Source organism: Lissotriton vulgaris, unplaced genomic scaffold (assembly GCF_964263255.1).
Source record: "Lissotriton vulgaris unplaced genomic scaffold, aLisVul1.2 SCAFFOLD_728, whole genome shotgun sequence".
NCBI classification, from domain to species: domain Eukaryota; kingdom Metazoa; phylum Chordata; class Amphibia; order Caudata; family Salamandridae; genus Lissotriton; species Lissotriton vulgaris.
The window spans coordinates 913,831-940,285 of NW_028248620.1; the positions used below are offsets into that span (position 1 = coordinate 913,831).

General features: G+C 51.1%; 5 protein-coding genes across 5 annotated transcripts; 4 read left to right on the forward strand and 1 right to left on the reverse strand.

Annotated features, from left to right (window-relative positions):
* Window positions 1-19,581: 19,581 nt before the first annotated feature.
* On the forward strand, window positions 19,582-20,304 carry LOC147663983 (histone H1.01-like). Its single transcript, XM_086950049.1, has one exon. It carries the CDS (start codon window positions 19,607-19,609, stop codon window positions 20,252-20,254), a length of 648 nt encoding a protein of 215 aa, XP_086806175.1. The 5' UTR covers window positions 19,582-19,606; the 3' UTR covers window positions 20,255-20,304.
* An 868-nt stretch (window positions 20,305-21,172) lies between these two features.
* Window positions 21,173-21,583, forward strand: LOC147663984 (histone H3). Its single transcript, XM_086950122.1, has one exon. It carries the CDS (start codon window positions 21,173-21,175, stop codon window positions 21,581-21,583), a length of 411 nt encoding a protein of 136 aa, XP_086806248.1.
* An 885-nt stretch (window positions 21,584-22,468) lies between these two features.
* LOC147663985 (histone H2B type 1-K-like) lies at window positions 22,469-22,995 on the reverse strand. Its single transcript, XM_086950041.1, has one exon. It carries the CDS (start codon window positions 22,993-22,995, stop codon window positions 22,498-22,500), a length of 498 nt encoding a protein of 165 aa, XP_086806167.1. The 3' UTR covers window positions 22,469-22,497.
* Window positions 22,996-23,209: 214 nt separating this feature from the next.
* LOC147663986 (histone H2A type 2-C-like) lies at window positions 23,210-23,608 on the forward strand. The gene has a single exon (XM_086950123.1). It carries the CDS (start codon window positions 23,210-23,212, stop codon window positions 23,606-23,608), a length of 399 nt encoding a protein of 132 aa, XP_086806249.1.
* Window positions 23,609-24,942: 1,334 nt separating this feature from the next.
* Window positions 24,943-25,398, forward strand: LOC147663987 (histone H4). Its single transcript, XM_086950055.1, has one exon. It carries the CDS (start codon window positions 24,979-24,981, stop codon window positions 25,288-25,290), a length of 312 nt encoding a protein of 103 aa, XP_086806181.1. The 5' UTR covers window positions 24,943-24,978; the 3' UTR covers window positions 25,291-25,398.
* Window positions 25,399-26,455: the final 1,057 nt, after the last annotated feature.

Below are 26,455 nucleotides of genomic sequence, written 5' to 3' on the forward strand. Positions count from 1 at the left end.
GGGGATGAAGTTGTACCTTCTACCCAGGGTTCTGGAGCTCCGCGCAGGGTAAGATTTCAGATTTCACCCCTAGATGGAGGTTTGAAAACAAACCACTTCATATACTCAGCAAAGTGCAGTTAACTCATTGGCAGTTACAGGAAAAGGCCTGCAAGGCCTTGGGCCTACTTCCAGCATCCAGGCACCAGTTTTACTGATACTTGTGACATTTGGAGGTGTTAAGCTTCAAGGGGATGAAGTTGTACCTTCTACCCAGGGTTATGGAGCTCCAGGCAGGGTAAGATTTCAGATGTCACCCCTAGCTGGAGGTGTTGAAACAAAACACTTCACACACTCAGCAAAGTGTATTTAACTCCATTGCAGTTGTAGGAAAAGGCCTGCAAGGCCTTGTCACTACTTACAGTCTCCAGGCAACAGTTTTACTGATTCTTGTGACATTTGGAGGTGTTAACCTTCAAGGGGATGAAGTTGTACCTTCTACCCAGGGTTACGGAGCTCCGCACAGGGTAAGATTTCAGGTATCACCCCTGCATGGATGTGTGAATAACCAACACATCTCAGACACCACAAACTGTATTTAACCCCCTTACAGTTACAGGGAAAAGTCTGCAAGGCCTTGGGCCTACCTCCAGCCTTCAGGCAGCAGTTTTAATGAATCTTGTGACATTTGGAGGTGTTAAGCTTCAAGGGGAGGAAGTCACACCTTCTACCCAGGCTTATGGAGCTCAGTGCAGGGTAAGTTTTCAAGTTTCACCCCTGGCTGGAGGTGTTAAAGAAAAACACTTCACATGCCCAATAAAGTGTATTTGACCCCTTCACAGTATTGGGGTAGTCCTGCAAGGCCTTGGGCCTACTTCCAGCATCCAGGCACCAGTTTTACTGATACTTGTGACATTTGGAGGTGTTAAGCTTCAAGGGGATGAAGTTGTACCTTCTACCCAGGGTTATGGAGCTCCGCGCAGGGTAAGAGTTCAGATGTCACCCCTAGCTGGATGTGTGAATAACCAACACATCTCAAACACCACAAAGTGTATTTAACCCCTTTACAGTTACAGGGAAAGGTCTGCAAGGCCTTGGGCCTACTTCCTGCCTCCAGGCAGCAGTTTTAATGAATCTTGTGACATTTGGAGGTGTTAAGCTTCAAGGGGATGAAGTTCTACCTTCTACCCAGGGTTATGGAGCTCCGCGCAGGGTAAGATTTTAGGTTTCACCCCTGGCTGGAGGTGTTAAAGCAAAACACGTCACATGCCCAGTAAAGTGTATTCCACCCATTCGCAGTATCAGGAAAGGCCTGCAAGGCCTTGGGCCTACTTCCACCCTCCAGGCACAAGTTTTACTGATACCTGTGACATTTGGTGGTGTCAAGCTTTAAGGGGAAGAAGTCACACCTTCTACCCAGGGTTATGGAGCTCCCCGCAGGGTAAGATTCCAGATTTCAACCATAGCTGGATGTTTGAAAACAAAGCACTTCACATACTCAGCAAAGTGTATTTATCTCCTTTGCAGTTCCAGGAAAAGGCCTGCAAGGCCTTGGGCCTACTTCCAGCATCCAGGCACCAGTTTTGATGAATCTTGTGACATTTGGAGGTGTTAAGCTTCAAGGGGATGAAGTTGTCCCTTCTACCCAGGGTTATGGAGCTCCGCGCAGGGTTAGATTTCAGATGACACCCCTAGCTGGATGTGTGAACAACCAACACATTACTGACACCACAAAGTGTATTTAACCCAATTACAGTTACAGGGAAAGGTTTGCAAGGCCTTGGGCCTACCTCTAGCCTCCAGGCAGCAGTTTTAATGAATCTTGTGACATTTGGAGGTGTTAAGCTTCAAGGGGATGAAGTTGTACCTTCTACCCAGGGTTATGGAGCTCCGCGCAGGGTAAGATTGCAGGTATCACCCCTGCCTAGACGTGTGAAAACCCAACAAATCACATACACAACAGAGTCTATTTAACCCCTGCACAGTTACAGGGAAAGGTCTGCAAGGCCTTGGGCCTACCTACAGCCTCCAAACAGCAGTTTTAATTAATCTTGTGACATTTGGAGGTGTTAAGCTTCAAGGGGATGAAGTTGTCCCTTCTACCCAGGGTTATGGAGCTCCGCGCAGGGTTAGATTTCAGATGACACCCCTAGCTGGATGTGTGAACAACCAACACATTACTGACACCACAAAGTGTATTTACCCCAATTACAGTTACAGGGAAATGTTTGCAAGGCCTTGGGCCTACCTCTAGCCTCCAGGCAGCAGTTTTAATGAATCTTGTGACATTTGGAGGTGTTAAGCTTCAAGGGGATGAGGTTGTACCTTCTACCCAGGGTTATGGAGCTCCGCGCAGGGTAAAATTTCAGATTTCACCCCTAGCTGGATGTTTGAAAACAAAGCACTTCACATACTCAGCAAAATGTATTTAACTACTTTGCAGTTACAGGAAAAGTCCTGCAAGGCATTGGGACTACTTCCCGCATCCAGGCACCAGTTTTAATGAATCTTGTGACATTTGGAGGTGTTAAGCTTCAAGGGGATAAAGTTGTACCTTCTACCCAGGGTTATGGAGCTCCGCGCAGGGTAAGATTGCAGGTATCACCCCTGCCTAGATGTGTGAATAACCAACACATTACAGACACCACAAAGTGTATTTAACCCCTTTACAGTTACAGGGAAAGGTCTGCAAGGAATTGGGCCTGCCTCCAGGAAGCAGTTTTAATGAATCTTGTGACATTTGGAGGTGTTAAGCTTCAAAGAGGGGATGAAGTTGTACCTTCTACCCAGAGTTATGGAGCTCCACACCGGGTAAGATTCCAGATTTCACCCCTAGCTGCACCTTTTAAAAGAAAGCATTTTACATACTCAGCACAGTGTATTTATCTCTTTTGCAGTTCCAGGAAAAGGCCTGCAAGGCCTTGGGCCTACTTCCAGCATCCAGGCACCAGTTTTGATGAATCTTGTGACATTTGGAGGTGTTAAGCTTCAAGGGGATGAAGTTGTCCCTTCTACCCAGGGTTATGGAGCTCCGCATCGGGTAAGATTCCAGATTTCACCCCCTAGCTGCACCTTTGGAAAGAAGGCACTTTACATACTCAGCAAAGAGTATTTAACTCCTTTGCAGTTCCAGGAAAAGGCCTGCAAGGCCTTGGCCCAACTTCCAGCCTCCAGGCACCAGTTTTACTGATACTTGTGACATTGGGAGGTGTTAAGCCTTAAGGGTATCAAGTTGTACCTTCTACCCAGGGTTATGGAGCTCCGTTCAGGGTAAGATTCCAGATTACACCCCTAGCTGGAGGTTTGAAAACAAAGCACTTCATATACTCAGCAAATGTATTTAACTCCTTTGCAGTTCTAGGAAAAGGCCTGCAAGGCCTTGGGCCTACTTCCAGCATCCAGGCACCAGTTTTACTGATACTTGTGACATTTGGAGGTGTTAACCTTCAATGGGTATGAAGTTGTACCTTCTACCCAGAGTTATGGAGCTCCGCACCGGGTAAGATTCCAGATTTCACCCCTAGCTGGATGTTTGAAAACAAAGCACTTCACATTCTCAGCAAAGTGTATTTAACTACTTTGCAGTTACAGGAAAAGTCCTGCAAGGCATTGGGACTACTTCCAGCATCCAGGCACCAGTTTTGATGAATCTTGTGACATTTGGAGGTGTTAAGCTTCAAGGTGATGAAGTTGTACCTTCTACCCAGGGTTATGGAGCTCCGCGCAGGGTAAGAATCCAGATTTCACCCCTAGCTGGATGTCTGAAAACAAAGCACTTCACATACTCAGCAAAGTGTATTTATCTCCTTTGCAGTTCCAGGAAAAGGCCTGCAAGGCCTTGGGCCTACTTCCAGCATCCAGGCACCAGTTTTGATGAATCTTGTGACATTTGGAGGTGTTAAGCTTCAAGGGGATGAAGTTGTCCCTTCTACCCAGGGTTATGGAGCTCCGCGCAGGGTTAGATTTCAGATGACACCACTAGCTGGATGTGTGAACAACCAACACATTACTGACACCACAAAGTGTATTTAACCCAATTACAGTTACAGGGAAAGGTTTGCAAGGCCTTGGGCCTACCTCTAGCCTCCAGGCAGCAGTTTTAATGAATCTTGTGACATTTGGAGGTGTTAAGCTTCAAGGGGATGAAGTTGTACCTTCTACCCAGGGTTATGGAGCTCCGCGCAGGGTAAGATTGCAGGTATCACCCCTGCCTAGACGTGTGAAAACCCAACAAATCACATACACAACAGAGTCTATTTAACCCCTGCACAGTTACAGGGAAAGGTCTGCAAGGCCTTGGGCCTACCTACAGCCTCCAGGCAGCAGTTTTGATGAATCTTGTGACATTTGGAGGTGTTAAGCTTCAAGGGGATGAAGTTGTCCCTTCTACCCAGGGTTATGGAGCTCCGCACCGGGTAAGATTCCAGATTTCACCCCCTAGCTGGATGTGTGAATAACCAACACATTACAGACATCACAAAGTGTATTTAACCCCTTTACAGTTACAGGGAAAGGTCTGCAAGGCATTGGGCCTGCCTCCAGGCAGCAGTTTTAATGAATCTTGTGACATTTGGAGGTGTTAATCTTCAAGGGAATAAAGTTGTACCTTCTACCCAGGGTTATGGAGCTCCGCGCAGGGTAAGAGTTCAGATGTCACCCCTAGCTGGATGTGTGAATAACCAACACATTACAGACACCACAAAGTGTATTTAACCCCTTTACAGTTACAGGGAAAGGTCTCCAAGGCCTTGGGCCTACCTCCAGCCTCCAGGCAGCAGTTTTAATGAATCTTGTGACATTTGGAGGTGTTAAGCTTCAAGGGAATGAAGTTGTACCTTCTACCCAGGGTTATGGAGCTCCGCGCAGGGTAAGATTTCAGATGTCACCCCTAGCTGGAGGTGTTGAAACAAAACACTTCACAAACTCAGAAAAGTGTATTGAACTCCTTTGCAGTTCCAGAAAAAGGCCTGCAAGGCCTTCGGCCTACTTCCAGCATCCAGGCACCAGTTTTACTGATACTTGTGACATTTGGAGGTGTTAAGCTTCAAGGGGATGAAGTTGTACCTTCTACCCAGGGTTATGGAGCTCCGCGCAGGGTAAGATTTCAGGTATCACCCCTGCCTGGATGTGTGAATAACCAACACATCTCAGACACCACAAAGTGTATTTAACCCCATTTACAGTTACAGGGAAAGGTCTGCAAGGCCTTGGGCCTACCTCTAGTCTCCAGGCAGCAGTTTTAGTGAATCTTGTGACATTTGGAGGTGTTAAGCTTCAAGGGGATGAAGTTGTACCTTCTACCCAGGGTTATGGAGCTCCGCGCAGGGTAAGATTCCAGATTTCACCCATCGCTGGATGTTTGAAAACAAAGCACTTCACACACTCAGCAAAGTGTATTTAACTACTTTGCAGTTCCAGGAAAAGGCCTGCAAGGCCTTGGGCCTACTTCCAGCATCCAGGCACCAGTTTTGATGAATCTTGTGACATTTGGAGGTGATTAGCTTCAAGGGGATGAAGTTGTCCCTTCTACCCAGGGTTATGGAGCTCCGCGCAGGGTAAGATTTCAGATGTCACCCCTAGCTGGATGTGTGAATAACCAACACATTACAGACACCACAAACTGTATTTAACCCCCTTACAGTTACAGGGAAAAGTCTGCAAGGCCTTGGGCCTACCTCCAGCCTTCAGGCAGCAGTTTTAATGAATCTTGTGACATTTGGAGGTGTTAAGCTTCAAGGGGAGGAAGTCACACCTTCTACCCAGGCTTATGGAGCTCAGTGCAGGGTAAGTTTTCAAGTTTCACCCCTGGCTGGAGGTGTTAAAGAAAAACACTTCACATGCCCAATAAAGTGTATTTGACCCCTTCACAGTATTGGGGTAGTCCTGCAAGGCCTTGGGCCTACTTCCAGCATCCAGGCACCAGTTTTACTGATACTTGTGACATTTGGAGGTGTTAAGCTTCAAGGGGATGAAGTTGTACCTTCTACCCAGGGTTATGGAGCTCCGCGCAGGGTAAGAGTTCAGATGTCACCCCTAGCTGGATGTGTGAATAACCAACACATCTCAAACACCACAAAGTGTATTTAACCCCTTTACAGTTACAGGGAAAGGTCTGCAAGGCCTTGGGCCTACTTCCTGCCTCCAGGCAGCAGTTTTAATGAATCTTGTGACATTTGGAGGTGTTAAGCTTCAAGGGGATGAAGTTCTACCTTCTACCCAGGGTTATGGAGCTCCGCGCAGGGTAAGATTTTAGGTTTCACCCCTGGCTGGAGGTGTTAAAGCAAAACACGTCACATGCCCAGTAAAGTGTATTCCACCCATTCGCAGTATCAGGAAAGGCCTGCAAGGCCTTGGGCCTACTTCCACCCTCCAGGCACAAGTTTTACTGATACCTGTGACATTTGGTGGTGTCAAGCTTTAAGGGGAAGAAGTCACACCTTCTACCCAGGGTTATGGAGCTCCCCGCAGGGTAAGATTCCAGATTTCAACCATAGCTGGATGTTTGAAAACAAAGCACTTCACATACTCAGCAAAGTGTATTTATCTCCTTTGCAGTTCCAGGAAAAGGCCTGCAAGGCCTTGGGCCTACTTCCAGCATCCAGGCACCAGTTTTGATGAATCTTGTGACATTTGGAGGTGTTAAGCTTCAAGGGGATGAAGTTGTCCCTTCTACCCAGGGTTATGGAGCTCCGCGCAGGGTTAGATTTCAGATGACACCCCTAGCTGGATGTGTGAACAACCAACACATTACTGACACCACAAAGTGTATTTAACCCAATTACAGTTACAGGGAAAGGTTTGCAAGGCCTTGGGCCTACCTCTAGCCTCCAGGCAGCAGTTTTAATGAATCTTGTGACATTTGGAGGTGTTAAGCTTCAAGGGGATGAAGTTGTACCTTCTACCCAGGGTTATGGAGCTCCGCGCAGGGTAAGATTGCAGGTATCACCCCTGCCTAGACGTGTGAAAACCCAACAAATCACATACACAACAGAGTCTATTTAACCCCTGCACAGTTACAGGGAAAGGTCTGCAAGGCCTTGGGCCTACCTACAGCCTCCAAACAGCAGTTTTAATTAATCTTGTGACATTTGGAGGTGTTAAGCTTCAAGGGGATGAAGTTGTCCCTTCTACCCAGGGTTATGGAGCTCCGCGCAGGGTTAGATTTCAGATGACACCCCTAGCTGGATGTGTGAACAACCAACACATTACTGACACCACAAAGTGTATTTACCCCAATTACAGTTACAGGGAAATGTTTGCAAGGCCTTGGGCCTACCTCTAGCCTCCAGGCAGCAGTTTTAATGAATCTTGTGACATTTGGAGGTGTTAAGCTTCAAGGGGATGAGGTTGTACCTTCTACCCAGGGTTATGGAGCTCCGCGCAGGGTAAAATTTCAGATTTCACCCCTAGCTGGATGTTTGAAAACAAAGCACTTCACATACTCAGCAAAATGTATTTAACTACTTTGCAGTTACAGGAAAAGTCCTGCAAGGCATTGGGACTACTTCCAGCATCTAGGCACCAGTTTTGATGAATCTTGTGACATTTGGAGGTGTTAAGCTTCAAGGGGATGAAGTTGATCCTTCTACCCAGGGTTATGGAGCTCCGCGCAGGGTAAGATTCCAGATTACACCCCTAGCTGGAGGTTTGAAAACAAAGCACTTCATATACTCAGCAAAGTGTATTGAACTCCTTTGCAGTTACAGGTGAAGGCCTGCAAGGCCTTGGGCCTACTTCCAGCATCCAGGCACCAGTTTTACTGATACTTGTGACATTTGGAGGTGTTAAGCTTCAAGGGGATGAAGTTGTACTTTCTACCCAGTGTTATGGAGCTCCGCGCAGGGTAAGATTTCAGGTATCACCCCTGCCTGGATGTGTGAATAACCAACACATCTCAGACACCACAAAGTGTATTTAACCCCATTTACAGTTACAGGGAAAGGTCTGCAAGGCCTTGGGCCTACCTCTAGTCTCCAGGCAGCAGTTTTAGTGAATCTTGTGACATTTGGAGGTGTTAAGCTTCAAGGGGATGAAGTTGTACCTTCTACCCAGGGTTATGGAGCTCCGCGCAGGGTAAGATTCCAGATTTCACCCATCGCTGGATGTTTGAAAACAAAGCACTTCACACACTCAGCAAAGTGTATTTAACTACTTTGCAGTTACAGGAAAAGTCCTGCAAGGCATTGGGACTACTTCCCGCATCCAGGCACCAGTTTTAATGAATCTTGTGACATTTGGAGGTGTTAAGCTTCAAGGGGATAAAGTTGTACCTTCTACCCAGGGTCATGGAGCTCCGCGCAGGGTAAGATTTTAGGTTTCACCCCTGGCTGGAGGTGTTAAAGCAAAACACGTCACATGCCCAGTAAAGTGTATTCCACCCATTCGCAGTATCAGGAAAGGCCTGCAAGGCCTTGGGCCTACTTCCACCCTCCAGGCACAAGTTTTACTGATACCTGTGACATTTGGTGGTGTCAAGCTTTAAGGGGAAGAAGTCACACCTTCTACCCAGGGTTATGGAGCTCCCCGCAGGGTAAGATTCCAGATTTCACCCCTAGCTGCACGTTTGAAAACAAAGCACTTCACATACTCAGCAAAGTGTATTTAACTACTTTGCAGTTACAGGAAAAGGCCTGCAAGGCCTTGGGCCTACTTCCAGCATCCAGGCCCCAGTTTTGATGAATCTTGTGACGTTTGGAGGTGAGTAGCTTCAAGGGGATGAAGTTGTCCCTTCTACCCAGGGTTATGGAGCTCCGCGCAGGGTAAGATTTCAGATGTCACCCCTAGCTGGATGTGTGAATAACCAACACATTACAGACACCACAAAGTGTATTTAACTCCTTTGCAGTTCCAGGAAAAGGCCTGCAAGGCCTTGGGCCTACTTCCAGCATCCAGGCACCAGTTTTACTGATACTTGTGACATTTGGAGGTGTTAACCTTCAAAGGGTATGAAGTTGTACCTTCTACCCAGGGTCATGGAGCTCCGCGCAGGGTAAGATTTCAGATGTCACCCCTAGCTGGAGGTGTTGAAACAAAACACTTCACAAACTCAGCAAAGTGTATTTAACTCCTTTGCAGGTCCAGGAAAAGGCCTGCAAGGCCTTGGGCTTTACTTACAGCTTCCAGGCACCAGTTTTACCAATACTTGTGACATTTGGAGGTGTTAAGCTTCAAGGGGATGAAGTTGTACCTTCTACCCAGGGTTATGGAGCTCCGCACAGGGTCAGATTTCAGGTAGCCCCCCCCCCCCTCCCCCCCCCCTGCCTGGATGTGTGAATAACCATCACATCTCAGGCACCTCAAAGTGTATTTAACCCCTTTACAGTTGCAGGGAAAGGTCTGCAAGGCCTTGGTCCTACTTCCAGCCTCCAAGCAGCAGTGTTAATGAATTTTGTGACATTTGGAGGTGTTACGCTTCAAGGGGATGAAGTCGCACCTTCTACCCAGGGTTATGGAGCTCAGCGCTGGGTAAGATTTGAGGTTTCATCCCAGGCTGGAGGTGTGAAAATAGAACACTTACCAGACACGAAAATGTGTATTTAACTCCTTTACAGTGTCAGAGCAAGGCCTGCAAGGCCCTGGTCCTACTTCCAGCCTCCTGGCACCAGTTTTACAGAAACCATTGACATTTGGTGGTGTTAAGCTACAAGGGATGAAGTCACACTGTCTACCCAGGGTCATGGAGCTCAGCGCTGGGTAAGATTTAAGGTTTCACCCCTGGCTGGAGGTGTTAAAGCAAAACACTTCACATGCCCAATAAAGTGTATTTCACCCCTTCACAGTATCAGGAAAGGCCTGCAAGGTCTTGGCCCTACTTCCAGCCTCCAAACACCAGTTTTACTGATACCTGTGACATTTGGTGGTTTTCAACTTCAAGGGGATGAAGTCGCACCTTCTACCCAGGGTTCTGGAGCTCAGCGCAGGGTAAGATTCAAAGTTTCACCCCTAGCTGGATGTTTTAAAGCAAAACACTTCACAAGCCCAATATAGTGTATTTCACCCCATCACAGTATCAGGAAAGGCCTGCAAGGCCTTGTGCCTGTTTCCAGCCTCCAGGCACCTGTTTTTGTGATACTTGAGACATTGGGAGTGTGTTCAGCTTCAAGGGGATGAAGTCGCACCTTCTACCCACGGTTATGGAGCTCCGCGCAGGGTAAGATTTCAGGTTTAACCCCAAGCTGGAGGTGTGAAAGCAAAACACTTCACATGCCCAATAAAGTGTATTGCACCCCTTCACAGTATCAGGAAAGGCCTGCAAGGTCTTGGCTCTACTTCCAGCCTCCAAACACCAGTTTTACTGATACCTGTGACATTTGGTGGTTTTCAACTTCAAGGGGATGAAGTTGCACCTTCTACCCAGGGTTATGGAGCTCAGCGCTGGGTAAGATTTAAAGTTTCACCCCTAGCTGGATGTTTTAAAGCAAAACACTTCACAAGCCCAAAATAGTGTATTTCACCCCATCACAGTATCAGGAAAGGCCTGCATGGCCTTGTGCCTGTTTCCATCCTCCAGGCACCTGTTTTTGTGATACTTGAGACATTTGGAGGTGTTCAGCTTCATGGGGATGAAGTTGCACCTTCTACCCAGGTTTACGGAGCTCCGCCCAGGGTAAGATTTCAGGTATCTCCCCTGCCTGGATGTGTGAATAACCAACACATCTCAGACACCACAAACTTTATTTAACCCCTTTACAGTTAGAGGGAAAGGTCTGCAAAAGGCCTTGGGCCTACCTCCAGCCTCTAGGCAGCAGTTTTAATGAATCTTGTGACATTTGGAGGTGTTAAGCTTCAAGGGGATGAAGTTGTACCTTCTACCCAGAGTTATGGAGCTCCGCACCGGGTAAGATTCCAGATTTCACCCCTAGCTGCACGTTTGAAAAGAAAGCACTTTACATACTCAGCACAGTGTATTTATCTCCTTTGCAGTTGCAGGAAAAGGCCTGCAAGGCCTTTGGCCTACTTCCAGCATCCAGGCACCAGTTTTGATGAATCTTGTGACATTTGGAGGTGTTAAGCTTCAAAGGGATGAAGCTGTACCTTCTACCCAGGGTCATGGAGCTCCGCACCGGGTAAGATTTCAGATGTCACCCCTAGCTGGATGTGTGAATAACCAACACATTACAGACACCAAAAGTGTATTTAACCCCTGTACAGTTACAGGGAAAGGTCTGCAAGGCCTTGGGCCTCCCTCCAGCCTCCAGGAAGCAGTTTTAATGAATCTTGTGACATTTGGAGGTGTTAAGCTTCAAGGGGATGAAGTTGTCCCTTCTACCAAGGGTTATGGAGCTCCGCGCAGGGTAAGATTTCAGATGTCACCCCTAGCTGGATGTGTGAATAACCAACACATTACTGACACCACAAAGTGTATTTATCCCCTTTACAGTTACAGAGAAAGGTCTGCAAGGCCTTGGGCCTACCTCCAGCCTCCAGGCAGCAGTTTTAATGAATCTTGTGACATTTGGAGGTGTTAAGCTTCAAGGGGATGAAGTTGTACCTTCTTCCCAGGGTTATGGAGCTCCGCGCAGGGTAAGATTCCAGATTTCACCCATAGCTGGATGTTTGAAAACAAAGCACTTCACATACTCAGCAAAGTGTATTTAACTACTTTGCAGTTACAGGAAAAGTCCTGCAAGGCATTGGGACTACTTCCAGCATCTAGGCACCAGTTTTGATGAATCTTGTGACATTTGGAGGTGTTAAGCTTCAAGGGGATGAAGTTGATCCTTCTACCCAGGGTTATGGAGCTCCGCGCAGGGTAAGATTCCAGATTACACCCCTAGCTGGAGGTTTGAAAACAAAGCACTTCATATACTCAGCAAAGTGTATTGAACTCCTTTGCAGTTACAGGTGAAGGCCTGCAAGGCCTTGGGCCTACTTCCAGCATCCAGGCACCAGTTTTACTGATACTTGTGACATTTGGAGGTGTTAAGCTTCAAGGGGATGAAGTTGTACTTTCTACCCAGTGTTATGGAGCTCCGTGCAGGGTAAGATTGCAGGTATCACCCCTGCCTAGATGTTTGAAAACCCAACCAGTCACATACACAACAGAGTCTATTTAACCCCTGTACAGTTACAGGGAAAGGTCTGCAAGGCCTTGGGCCTACCTCCAGCCTCCAGGCAGCAGTTTTAATGAATCTTGTGACATTTGGAGGTGTTAAGCTTCAAGGGGATGAAGTTGTACCTTCTACCCAGAGTTATGGAGCTCCGTACCGGGTAAGATTCCAGATTTCACCCCTAGCTGCACGTTTGAAAAGAAAGCACTTTACATACTCAGCACAGTCTATTTATCTCCTTTGCAGTACCCGGAAAAGGCCTTTGGCCTACTTCCAGCATCCAGGCACCAGTTTTGATGAATCTTGTGACATTTGGAGGTGTTAAGCTTCAAGGGGATGAAGTTGTCCCTTCTACCCAGGGTTATGGAGCTCCGCGCAGGGTAAGATTTCAGATGTCACCCCTAGCTGGAGGTGTGAATAACCAACACATTACTGACACCACAAAGTGTATTTATCCCCTTTTACAGTTACAGGGAAAGGTCTGCAAGGCCTTGGGCCTACCTCTAGCCTCCAGGCAGCAGTTTTAATGAATCTTGTGACATTTGGAGGTGTTAAGCTTCAACGGGATGAAGTTGTCCCTTCTACCCAGGGTTATGGAGCTCCGCGCAGGGTAAGATTCCAGATTACACCCCTAGCTGGAGGTTTGAAAACAAAGCACTTCATATACTCAGCAAAGTGTATTGAACTCCTTTGCAGTTACAGGTAAAGGCCTGCAAGGCCTTGGGCCTACTTCCAGCATCCAGGCACCAGTTTCACTGATACTTGTGACATTTGGAGGTGTTAAGCTTCAAGGGGATGACGTTGTACTTTCTACCCAGTGTTATGGAGCTCCGCGCAGGGTAAGATTGCAGGTATCACCCCTGCCTAGATGTTTGAAAACCCAACCAGTCACATGCACAACAGAGTCTATTTAACCCTTGTACAGTTACAGGGAACGGTCTGCAAGGCCTTGGGCCTACCTCCAGCCTCCAGGCAGCAGTTTTAATGAATCTTGTGACATTTGGAGGTGTTAAGCTTCAAGGGGATGAAGTTGTACCTTCTACCCAGGGTTATGGAGCTCCGCACCGGGTGAGATTCCAGATTTCACCCCTAGCTGCACGTTTGAAAAGAAAGCACTTTACATACTCAGCACAGTCTATTTATCACCTTTGCAGTTCCCGGAAAAGGCCTGCAAGGCCTTTGGCCTACTTCCAGCATCCAGGCACCAGTTTTGATGAATCTTGTGACATTTGGAGGTGTTAAGCTTCAAGGGGATGAAGTTGTCCCTTCTACCCAGGGTTATGGAGCTCCGCGCAGGGTAAGATTCCAGATTTCACCCATAGCTGGATGTTTGAAAACAAAGCACTTCAGATACTCAGCAAAGTGTATTTAACTACTTTGCAGTTACAGGAAAAGTCCTGCAAGGCATTGGGACTACTTCCAGCATCCAGGCACCAGTTTTGATGAATCTTGTGACATTTGGAGGTGTTAAGCTTCAAGGGGATGAAGTTGTTCCTTCTACCCAGGGTTATGGAGCTCCGCGCAGGGTAAGATTCCAGATTACACCCCTAGCTGGAGGTTTGAAAACAAAGCACTTCATATACTCAGCAAAGTGTATTGAACTCCTTTGCAGTTACAGGTAAAGGCCTGCAAGGCCTTGGGCCTACTTCCAGCATCCAGGCACCAGTTTTACTGATACTTGTGACATTTGGAGGTGTTAAGCTTCAAGGGGATGAAGTTGTACTTTCTACCCAGTGTTATGGAGCTCCGCGCAGGGTAAGATTGCAGGTATCACTCCTGCCTAGATGTTTGAAAACCCAACCAGTCACATACACAACAGAGTCTATTTAACCCCTGTACAGTTACAGGGAAAGGTCTGCAAGGCCTTGGGCCTACCTCCAGCCTCCAGGCAGCAGTTTTAATGAATCTTGTGACATTTGGAGGTGTTAAGCTTCAAGGGGATGAAGTTGTACCTTCTACCCAGAGTTATGGAGCTCCGCACCGGGTAAGATTCCAGATTTCACCCCTAGCTGCACGTTTGAAAAGAAAGCACTTTACATACTCAGCACAGTCTATTTATCTCCTTTGCAGTACCCGGAAAAGGCCTGCAAGGCCTTTGGCCTACTTCCAGCATCCAGGCACCAGTTTTGATGAATCTTGTGACATTTGGAGGTGTTAAGCTTCAAGGGGATGAAGTTGTACCTTCTACCCAGGGTTATGGAGCTCCGCGCAGGGTAAGATTGCAGGTATCACCCCTGCCTAGACGTGTGAAAACCCAACAAATCACATACACAACATAGTCTATTTAACCCCTGCACAGTTACAGGGAAAGGTCTGCAAGGCCTTGGGCCTACCTACAGCCTCCAAACAGCAGTTTTAATGAATCTTGTGACATTTGGAGGTGTTAAGCTTCAAGGGGATGAAGTTGTCCCTTCTACCCAGGGTTATGGAGCTCCGCGCAGGGTAAGATTTCAGATGTCACCCCTAGCTGGATGTGTGAATAACCAACACATTACTGACACCTCAAAGTGTATTTATCCCCTTTACAGTTACAGGGAAAGGTCTGCAAGGCCTTGGGCCTACCTCTAGCCTCCAGGCACCAGTTTTACTGATACTTGTGACATTTGGAGGTGTTAACCTTCAAAGGGTATGAAGTTGTACGTTCTACCCATGGTTATGGAGCTCCGCGCAGGGTAAGATTCCAGATTACACCCCTAGCTGGAGGTTTGAAAACAAAGCACTTCATATACTCAGCAAAGTGTATTTAACCCCTTTATAGTTGCAGGGAAAGGTCTGCAAGGCCTTGGCCCTACTTCCAGCCTCCAAGCAGCAGTTTTAATGAATTTTGTGACATTTGGAGGTGTTACGCTTCAAGGGGATGAAGTCGCACCTTCTACCCAGGGACATGGAGCTCAGCGCAGGGTAAGATTTGAGGTTTCATCCCAGGCTGGAGGTGTGAAAATAGAACACTTACCAGACACGAAAATGTGTATTTAACTCCTTTACAGTGCCAGAGCAAGGCCTGCAAGGCCCTGGGCCTACTTCCAGCCTCCTGGCACCAGTTTTACAGAAACCAGTGACATTTGGTGGTGTTAAGCTACAAGGGATGAAGTCACACTGTCTACCCAGGGTCATGGAGCTCAGCGCTGGGTAAGATTTAAAGTTTCACCCCTGGCTGGAGGTGTTAAAGCAAAACACTTCACATGCCCAATAAAGTGCATTTCACCCCTTCACAGTATCAGGAAAGGCCTGCAAGGTCTTGGGCCTACTTCCAGCCTCCAAACACCAGTTTTACTGATACCTGTGACATTTGGTGGTTTTCAACTTCAAGGGGATGAAGTCGCACCTTCTACCCAGGGTTATGGAGCTCAGCGCAGGGTAAGATTTAAAGTTTCACCCCTAGCTGGATGTTTTAAAGCAAAACACTTCACAAGCCCAATATAGTGTATTTCACCCCATCACAGTATCAGGAAAGGCCTGCAAGGCCTTGTGCCTGTTTCCAGCCTCCAGGCACCTGTTTTTGTGATACTTGAGACATTTGGAGTGTGTTCAGCTTCAAGGGGATGAAGTCGCACCTTCTACCCAGGGTTATGGAGCTCCGCGCAGGGTAAGATTTCAGGTTTAACCCCAAGCTGGAGGTGTGAAAATAGAACACTAGCCATACACGACAAAGTGTATTTCACTCCTTTACAGTATCAGGACAAGGCCTGCATGACCTTGTGCCTGTTTCCAGTCTCCAGGCACCTGTTTTTGTGATAATTGTGACATTTGGAGGTGTTCAGCTTCAAGGGGTTGAAGTTGTACCTCCTACCCAGGGTTATGGAGCTCCGCGCAGGGTAAGATTTCAGGTATCACCCCTGCCTGGATGTGTGAAAACCCAACACATCACATACACAACAAAGTGTATTTAACCCCTTTACAGTATCAGGAAAGGTCTGCAAGGCCTTGGGCCTACTTCCAGGCTGCAGGCACCAATTGTACTGATACCTGTGACATTTAGTAGTGTTAAGCTTCAAGGGGAAGTAGTCACACCTTCTACCCAGGGTTGAGGAGCTCAGCGCAGGGTAAGATTTCAGGTTATTCCCCTTGCTGGAGCTGATAAAGCACAACACTTCACATGCTCAATAAAGTGTACTTCACTCCTTTACAGTATCAAAACATGACCTTTTGCCTGTTTCCAGACTCCAGGCACCTGTTTTTTTAAAACTTGTGACATTTGGAGGTGTTCAGCTTCAAGGGGATGTAGTCGCACCTTCTACCCAGTGTTATGGAGCTCCGCGCAGGGTAAGATTTCAGGTTTCACCCCAGGCTGGAGGTGTGAAAATAGAACACTTACCATACACAACAAAGTGCATTTAACTCCTTTACAGTGTCGGAGCTAGGCCAGCAAGGCCCTGGGTGTGTTTCCAGCCTTCTGGCACCAGTTTTACCGATACCGAAGTCATTTGGGGTTGTTAGGCTACAAGGGTATGAAGTCACACTGTCTACCCAGGGTCATGGAGCTCAGCGCAGGGTAAGATTTCAGGTTTCACCCCTGCTGTAGGTGTTAAAGCAAAACACTTCACATGCCCAATACAGTGTATTTCACTCCTTCACAGTATCAGGAAAGGCCTGCAAGGCCTTGGGCCTACTTCCAGCCTCCAGGCATCAGTTGTACTGATAGTTGTGACATTTGTAGGTGTTCAACTTCAAGGGGATGAAGACGCACCTTCTACCCAGGGTTATGGAGCTCAGCGCAGGGTAAGATTACAGATTTCACCCCTAGCTGCACGTTTGAAAAGAAAGCACTTTACATACTCAGCAAAGTGTATTTAACTCCTTTGCAGTAACAGGAAAAGGCCTGCAAGGCCTTGGGCCTACTTCCAGCCTTCAGGCACCAATTTTACTGATATCTGTGACATTTGGTGGTGTTAAGCTTCAAGGGGAGTAAGTCACACCTTCTACCCAGGGTTAAGGAGCTCCGCGCAGGGTAAGATTTCTGGTTATTCCCCTGGCTAGAGGTGTGAAAAGAAAACCCTTCACATGGTCAATAAAGTGAAGTGCACCCCTTTACAGTATCAGGACAAGGCCTGCAAGGCCTTGTGCTTGTTTCCTGGCTCCGGGCACCAGTTTTACTGATGCTTGTGACATATGCAGGTTTTCAACTTCAAGGGGATGAACTGGCACCTACTACCCAGGGATATGGAGCTCAGCGCAGGGTAAGATTTCAGGTTTAACCCATGGCTGGAGGTGTGAAAACAAAACACTTCACATGCCCAATGAAGTGTATTTCACCCCTTTGCATTATCAGGAAAGGCATGCAATGCCTTTGGCCTATTTCTAACCTCCAGGCACCATTTTTTGTGACACATGTAACATTTGGAGATGTTAATCTTCAAAGGGATACAGTTGCTCCTTCTACCCAGGGCTATGGAACTAAGCAGAGGGGGAGATTGCAGGTTTTCCTCTTGGATGCAGGCGGAGAAGTAAAACGCTTCCCTCAAATCCAAGGGGAAAGGCTGAAATCTTACCCTATGCCGAGCTCCGTAGTTCTGGGTAGAAGGAATGCCATTGTCCCCTTGCAGCTGAGCACATCATAATTTCACAATTATCACTAAAACGTGTGTTTGGTGAATAGAAATGTGCCCATGTCTCTACAGGCCAAGGCATGATATTTCAAATGGGTGCATGTACCTTTTAGGCTAGGTGAAGTGTTTTCATTTCTTCACCTCCACCCGTGAGGGAAATGTTGAATCTTGCCCTGCGTGGAGCTCCAAATCCCTGGGTAGAAAGAGTGACTTAGTGCCCTTGAATCTGAAAACCCCATAATGTCACAAATATCACTAAAGCAGGTCCCTGGAGGCTAGAAATGCCCCAGTGCCCTGAAGGCTCTATTCTGATATGGTGACTGTTTTTTTTGTGCAGTTTTGGTCCATGTGAAGTATTTTATTCTTACACCTCCATCCCAGGGAAAGGCGTGAAATCTTTCCCTGTGCGGAGCTCCATATCTCGGGGTAGAAGGACTGACTTTGTCCCCTTGATTCTGGAAACCTCATAGTGTCAGATATATTACTAGAACAGGTTCCTGGAAGCTAGGAATGGGCCTGGGTACCTGAAGGGTAAGATCTGAAACTGTGAATGGTGTTCATGTACGTTTTGGACTATGTGAAGTGTTTTCTTTGTGTTTCCTTCTACCTACATACAAGGCGAAACCCTGTAATTGGACCTCAATCAGGCTGCCATGCGCAGAATCTGATTTGTGGGCACAGGTCGCACTCTTGACATCCCATTTGATTCAGGAGTGGTCCCCACCCCAGCCATCGAGCTCAATACAACAGTGATAGTCAAAGGCCTCACTCTGTAGTGTGGGATGTATGTTGTAACAATTAGATTGCGGTACATTACATTGCTGTTTTAGGGGATTTCCACGACTTGCGCGGGAGGGCGCTCTACACTTAGGAATAGTATGATTTACTATTCCAACTCCAGCCTAAGTAAGGTAGGGAAGGTGTTGGAATTGTAAATCGCACTATTCCTTAGTCTAGTGCGCCCTCCCGTGCAAGTCGTGGAGAAGACTTGCGTTGTAAATGCAGCGATCGAAATGTACAGCGGTGTTTTGACCGCGTTGTTATGGTCGGGTCCCGTCCAAAGATGTCACCTGAGATGTAAACCTAACTCCAGCTGTGAAAATCAGCTCAGCAGAGGGCCTCCGTGCAGGTACTGGGGTCACCGTTTCAGGTGCATTCACACCCTCTGCTCTCACTCTGGGTGCCATTAAACATGTAGGTCTAACTCGGCCGCCTGCCTCTGTGGTGTCACTGTGTGTTTATTATGTTTACTGTGCCCCCGTCTCGTCCAGCTCGGTGCTTGGCAGTGAATGCCCTCTGCCTGCATGTGAAGCTACCAGCGCGCAGCCGCCTTGTGATGCCCGTGAGTCTTGATGCCGGACCGTGCCCCGCTGCTTGTGAAAGTCCCCCCGGCTGCCCCCGAGCCTTGGGTGCCACAGCCGAGGGTGCAGGCGCGCGGCGAGGGCCCCCCCTGACCCCCGGGCCGGGTCTCCCTGGCGTTGTCTCCGCTCCCCGCGCTCGGCCGGCGGAGCCCTGTGTTACTTCGGCCCGGTGCAGGAGGCGCTCCCCGCGGCCCCCGGAGCCCCATGGTGACGCCACTTGGCCCGCTCCCTGCAGGAGGCCCCTCCCGCCCGCGGGCCGCCGCTCCCGGCCTCAGAGCGCGAGGGTGGACCGGGGAAAAGGGTCCCGGAGCCCGGGATTCCGGTCACGGAGGCGTCAGCCACCGGGGGAGGGCAGAGATTCACGGCGGATTGCAAGCCTCTGAGGACGGGGTCGGCTGAAACGGGGGCGGGCACGGGAAGGGGCTGAAGCTGGGCTTCTTTTCATGTGTGCATGGGAGCGTGTGTTTAACTGATTGTGTTTTAAAACTTAGAAACTCCGATGGTAGGAAACACAAAAGTCTGCTCGGAGCAGAGAGCCGAGTGCGCCTCGCACAGCCCTCTCTCCTCGGGACCAATCAGGGGCTGGCTCCTCCCTATATATGCACGGGGCTCGGGCCGGGGAGGTACATTTCTGTTCTGTGACAGCGTCAGCGTCGAGACTTGCATAGCAATGGCAGAAACCGCTCCAGCCGCCGCGGCTCCTCCCGCTGAGGTCGCCCCCAAGAAGAAGCAGAAGAAAGCAGCGGGGGCCTCCAAGGCCAAGAAGCCTTCCGGTCCCAGCGTGTCCGATCTGATCCTGAAGTGCGTGACCGCCTCGGCCGAGAGGAAGGGAGTCTCCCTGGTGGCCTTGAAGAAGGCGCTGACCGCCGCCGGCTACGATGCGGACAAGAACAAGAGCCGCGTTAAGGTCTCCCTCAAGAGCCTGGTCAGCAAAGGGGCCCTAGCTCAGCTGAAAGGCACCGGGGCCTCCGGATCCTTCAAGGTGAATAAGAAGCAGCTGGAGGGCAAGAAGGCGGCCAAGAAGTCAGCCTCCAAGACCAAGAAGCCAGCGGCCAAGAAAGCTGCCCCTGCAGCCAAGAAGCCCAAAAAGGCTCCCGCGGGGGTCAAGAAGAGCCCGAAGAAGGTCAAGAAGCCAGCGGCAGCCAAGAGCCCCAAGAAGCCCAAGGCTGCCCCCGCCAAGAAGGCTGCCAAGAGCCCAGCGAAAGCCAAGGCGGCGAAGCCCAAAGTAGCCAAGAAAAGCCCTGCCAAGGTAGTCAAACCCAAGGCAGCCAAGCCCAAAGCAGCGAAGCCCAAAAAGGCAGCGCCCAAGAAGAAGTAAGGGCTTGCACCGAGACACTGCAAACACAACGGCTCTTTTAAGGGCCACCACCCTGTCTAGAAGAGAGCGTGTTCATCCCCACCTTTGCACCCACCCAATGCCCCACTTCTCAAAAATAAACAGCACAATGCATCCATAGCGCACCTTTCCACGCGCGAGTGCCGCGTGTGATCTTGGCCATATAAACGGCTCTTTCGGTGCTGCGTGGATTGAAATCGGTATAACATACACAATACATAGACAATAAGGGGGTCTGGGAGTTATAAGACCTCCGTTTATAATACATGTGCAATAACGTGTGTGTCTCGGTGCTTTCACTGTACCCGGGCAGACTCGAAATAGTGTCTGCATAAAGCAGACGATTGTGCACTTTCAATCGAGCAGTAGGTAACGGGGGGGGGGGGGGGGGAGGGGTGTTCCAGGGTGAGCAGGGGCGGGTAAGAAGGGGGTCTGGGAGTCATAAGACCTTGGTTTATTATAAACGTGTGTGTGTGTGTGTTGGTGCTTTCACTGTACCCGGGCAGACTCGAGCGCAGGTAACGGGGGAGTGTTCCAGGGTGACCATGGGCAGTGTGCTTATGACATCTCGGGCTCCTCTCCCGGGGACCGGGGTCGAGTCGTCGGCGTGACTACAAGTGGATGGACGGACACGGAGACAAAGGCTGGCCGAGGCGCGGGCTCCGGCTCCAAGTCACGTCATCCAACCGGAGGCTTCTCTTTTATCCACCGCTCATTGGACAGCTAGGCTGCAGCCTCCCGTTCAGTAACCAATCGTTGCACACCGCGGGCTATTTTCGAACGTGGGGCGGTCTCTTCAGCCAACCAGAGCAGCCCTCCGTCTGAGAGGGAATAAATAGGGCTCTTTCCCCGGTAGACGCCATTCTTCCTCGCTCGTCGCTGAGAGAGACCGCGCCCGCCATGGCCCGCACCAAGCAGACAGCCCGCAAGTCCACCGGCGGCAAAGCGCCCCGCAAGCAGCTGGCCACCAAGGCAGCCCGCAAGAGCGCGCCTGCCACCGGCGGAGTCAAGAAGCCTCACCGCTACCGGCCCGGCACCGTGGCTCTCCGCGAGATCCGCCGCTACCAGAAGTCCACCGAGCTCCTCATCCGCAAGCTGCCCTTCCAGCGCTTGGTGAGGGAGATCGCCCAGGACTTCAAGACCGACCTGCGCTTCCAGAGCTCCGCCGTCATGGCCCTGCAGGAGGCCAGCGAGGCCTACCTGGTCGGGCTCTTCGAGGACACCAACCTGTGCGCCATCCACGCCAAGAGGGTGACCATCATGCCCAAGGACATCCAGCTGGCCCGTCGCATCCGAGGCGAGAGGGCCTAAGGCGACCGACCCGAACCACCACCACAACGGCTCTTTTAAGGGCCACCACCCTGTCACCTTTGAGCTTCTCTTATCTGCCATGGTCTACAGGTTAGGGAGGAGGGGCTGTGAATACCACGAGCACCGGGCAACTTATACCGCTTCTGGGGAAACCAGAGCACTCGGTGTCCACAGTGCACAAACACCTCATCCACGTGCCCTTCATTTGAAGCGTTGTTTGGGTAGAGGGTTGTGGTAGGGATCCGCGGGTCACAAGCCACCGCTTTTGGTCATCTGTGCTCCCGGTACATCGGGTTCGGAGAGTACCACGAGTACTGGGCAACTTATACAGGCTCTGGGGGTGACCAGAGCCTTCAGTCTTCACAGTGCACAAACACCTCGTCAATGTGCCCTTCATTTAATGGAGGCAGGGATCCGCTGGTCACCAGCCAGCGCTATGAGGCATCTGTGCTCCCGGTACATGGGGTTCATGTGTCTGATTTCGGTAGCGTTTGCCCCGGGGCGGATTGTAGCCGTTCCCCCGGGTCTGGAAATACAAACACAACGTTAATTAAACCGGCACACATGAAAGCTGCTCGCCCATACCATGGAAAGCAAATTGCCCGGGAGTAGCTGTGTGAATTGCCAGCAGGTTTATTTGACATCATCGTTACATTACAGTGTATAGGTGGCACTTGGTCCCAAAGAGGGCTCATTCATATAGACATGTTTATTGAAAGAGGCAAAACGGGTTGCCTGCTCCATCGTCCCTCGGTGTGCAGCAAACCCCGGGAGAGCGGCGCTTTCTGCGCTCAACATTACCCTTCTAAAAAACACATATTCTTCTGTCATACTAGAGTTACATTAGCTCTTAGGGGAGAAAGTGGTTGGCCCTTAAAAGAGCCGTTGTGTTCGTTGGGGTGCGCCTGGAAGCCTTACTTGGCGCTGGTGTACTTGGTGACGGCCTTGGTGCCCTCCGACACGGCGTGCTTGGCCAGCTCTCCGGGCAGTAGAAGGCGGACTGCGGTCTGGATCTCCCGTGAGGTGATGGTGCGCCGCGAGTTGTAGAGGGCCAGTTTGGAAGACTCTGAAGCGATGCGCTCAAAGATGTCGTTCACGAAGGAGTTCATGATGCCCATGGCCTTGGAAGAGATGCCGGTGTCCGGGTGCACCTGCTTCATCACTTTGTAAATGTAGATGGCATAGCTTTCCTTCCTGCTCCTCTTGCGCTTCTTCCCGTCCTTCTTGGGCGGCTTGGAAAGCGCTTTCTTGGAGCCCTTCTTGGGAGCCGGCGCGGACTTGGCTGGTTCAGGCATGGTCGAGGATCTTTCACCGCGTGCTGTGGAGCCGAGAGAAATAAAGTCTAAGCGCCCGGCACTTGTATTTATAGCCTGGGCGTGCAAAGCAGCTTCTTTCCGGCTCTCCCTTCTCATTGGCAGTCATAGGCAGGGCCCCCACTTCCTACTGTGATGCGGTTCTGGGACTCTGATTGGCAAAACAGAAGCTCGCCTCCCTCCAATGAGAAGTACTATCAGCGACTAGCTGTCAACCAATCAGACGCTCCCGAAGTCTTTATATTACCGGAGTCCAGCAGGAAGAGCAGTACCATTCTCGCTGTCGTGTGACTGAGACCTTAGATCGATCGCCATGTCTGGACGCGGAAAGCAGGGAGGAAAGGCCCGCGCCAAGGCCAAGACACGCTCTTCCAGGGCCGGCCTCCAGTTCCCCGTGGGCCGTGTGCACAGGCTGCTCCGGAAGGGAAGCTACGCCGAGAGGGTGGGTGCCGGTGCTCCCGTCTATCTGGCTGCAGTGCTGGAGTACCTGACCGCTGAGATCCTGGAGCTGGCTGGCAACGCGGCCCGGGACAACAAGAAGACCCGCATCATCCCCAGACATCTCCAGCTGGCCATCCGCAACGACGAGGAGCTGAACAAGCTGCTGGGGCGAGTCACCATCGCCCAGGGAGGAGTCCTGCCCAACATCCAGGCCGTGCTGCTGCCCAAGAAAACCGAGAGCCACAAGGCACAGGGCAAAGCAAGCAAGTAAAGGCCCGCAGACCACCGTGGAAACACACCCTAAACACAAAGGCTCTTTTCAGGGCCGTCCACAGACTCCATCAAAGAGCGTATCCGTGCCATGGTGTTACACTCTGGCGGCTTCATAGATGCGGCAGCGCCCGCACCTGTACCTTTGTAGGGGAGGGCATGCCCAAGCTCTCGGCCGTACACATACATGTTGCCACGTCCCTAAGCCTAGCATGAGGCCGACCATATTAATGTTTTTTTTTTTAATATATATGTACGTATAGCATTTTAATTTTATGGGACCCATTGTGCAGACTTGCCCCAGCCGAGCGGGCACCGAACGCGAGGGTTAGGCGGGCCGCTGTGACAAGTGGGGGTCCTGGAAGGGTGGAGTGTGTGTGTCTGACTGTGATCAGTGCACCGGCGACAGCTGCTGAGTCAGATCGGGAGCCCCTGACCATGATGCGGGTAGGGAGCGCGCTCTTTTTCAAACCATATATAAATATATATTTTTAAATTATGGGGGGGGGGGGGGGGTGGCATTTTGCAGGCTTGCCCCAGCCGGGCGTGAGATGTGGGCAGTGTTACGAGGTCGCAGGCGGTCAAACGCAGCGGGGTGAGGCCGTTAACGTGTTGGCTCCATTAGAACATTTCGGAGCCTTCTGCTCAGATTTGGGAGGGGGGCACCGAACGAGGGAGTTAGGTGAGCCGCGGTCACAAGTGGGGGCCGTGAAGGGAGGTGCCTTAAGCGCGAGACGTGGACAGTGTTACGGGGTTTAGGCGGTCACACACAGCGGGGGGGGGGGGGGGAGACCGTTAACGGGTGTTGGCTCCATTTAAACATGTCCGAGGCTCCTGTTCATATTTGGTAGGGGCACCGAACGAGAGGGTTAGGCGGGCCGCGGTCAGAGGTGGGGGCCGGGAAGGGAGGTGCCTTGGGCGCGAGACGTGGACAGTGTTACGGGGTTGCAGGCGGCCACACACAGCGGGGTGGTGCCGGTGAGGCCGTTAACGTGTGTTGGGCTCCTTTAGAAATGTCCGAGGCTTCTGTTCATATTGGGAGGGGGGCACGGAACGAGAGGGTTAGGCGGGCCGGTCACAAGTGGGGGCCGGGAAGGGAGGCGTGTGCGTGTGTTTGACTGTGGTCTGTGCGCCGGCGGCAGCAGCTGAGCCAACCCATGACAAAGGCGGGCTGGGAGCCCGCTCTTTTTCAAACGGCAACGGCCTCTCCAGCCCCCGCTCCCTGCAGAGGGCGGGCCGCGGCCGGGCTCGGGCTCTCCCGCCTCACAGGGGCGGGCGCTTGGACTCCCTCGCAGGTCCGCAGCTCCTCCATATAATGAGCCGGTGCGGGGCTTGAGCTACCATTTCTGCTCATAGCACCGAGAGGAGAACATGTCTGGACGCGGCAAAGGAGGGAAGGGGCTCGGCAAAGGCGGCGCCAAGAGGCACCGCAAGGTGCTCCGGGACAACATCCAGGGCATCACCAAGCCGGCCATTCGCCGCCTGGCGCGCCGTGGCGGAGTCAAGCGCATCTCCGGCCTCATCTACGAGGAAACCCGCGGAGTGCTGAAGGTTTTCCTGGAGAACGTGATCCGGGACGCCGTCACCTACACCGAGCACGCCAAGAGGAAGACCGTCACCGCCATGGATGTTGTCTATGCCCTGAAGCGCCAGGGCCGCACCCTCTACGGATTCGGCGGTTAAACACTCGACTTGCCCACGGAAAAAAAAGACAAAACAACCCAAAGGCTCTTTTAAGAGCCGACCACCATGTCGTGTGAGAGCTGTGTCTAAACTATTATTCCTGCAGCGCAGGGCTGCCATCTAGGCCCACACTCGGTCGGGAGGGCAGAACCCGGGGATTTGCTCCGCAGCCACTCTGCTCGGGAAGGCGGGTTCAGCCCGGCCCAGGGCCCCGTCACCATTGAGCCCTAAACTGGTAACCTAAGGCGGGTTCATGGGACCACCGTCATGAAGCTCTAGACTGGGGACCTACGGCGTGTGTAGCCCGCCCCAGGGTCCCGTTATCCTCGGACCCGAAACTGGAGAGATAAGGCAGGTTTAGCCCGGCCCAGAGGCCCGCCATCATGGAGCCCTGGTCTGGGGACCATAAGGCGTGCTTAGCCCGGCCCCGGGGCCCGCCACCATGGAGCCCTAAACTGGTAACCTAAGGCAGTTCAGCCCGGTTCAAGGGGCCCCCCGTCATGGAGCCCTGGACTGGGGAGCTAAGGCGTGTGTAGACCGCCCCAGGTTCCCGTTATCCTGGGGCCCGAAACTGGGGAGATAAGGCAGGTTTAGCCCTGCGCAGGGGCCCGCCATCATGGAGCCCTGGACTGCGGAGATAAGGCAGGTTTAGCCTGGCACAGGGCCCCGCCATCATGGAGCCCTGGTCTGGGGGCCATAAGGCGTGTTTAGCCCGCCACCATGGAGCACTGGACTGGGTACCCAAGGCGTGTTTAGCCCGCCCCAGGGGCCCGTTATCCTGGGGAGATAAGGCAGGGTTAGCCCGGCCCAGGGGCTCGCCATCATGGAGCCCTTGCCCGCGGACCTACGGTGGGTTTAGCCCGGCCCTGGGCCCTATGGGCCTGCCGTTTCCCGACTATTAAGCCCCCTTGGGGCTTACAGCTTAACATGGAAGAGGGACAAAGTTGGAGGTAGCGCGGCCGTTCCGCCGCCCGGCCATCTGGTCGCCAAGCTCAGTGGGCCATCTGGTCGCACAGCTCAGTTGGCCATCTGGTCGCACCATCGTGCGGTGACCAGATGGCCCAGTGTGCCGAGCGACCAGATGGCCGGGCGGCGGAACGGCCGCGCTTACTCCAACTTTGTCTCCCGTCCGGGCGCTGTAAGCCCCCACTCCGTGGGGGCTTAA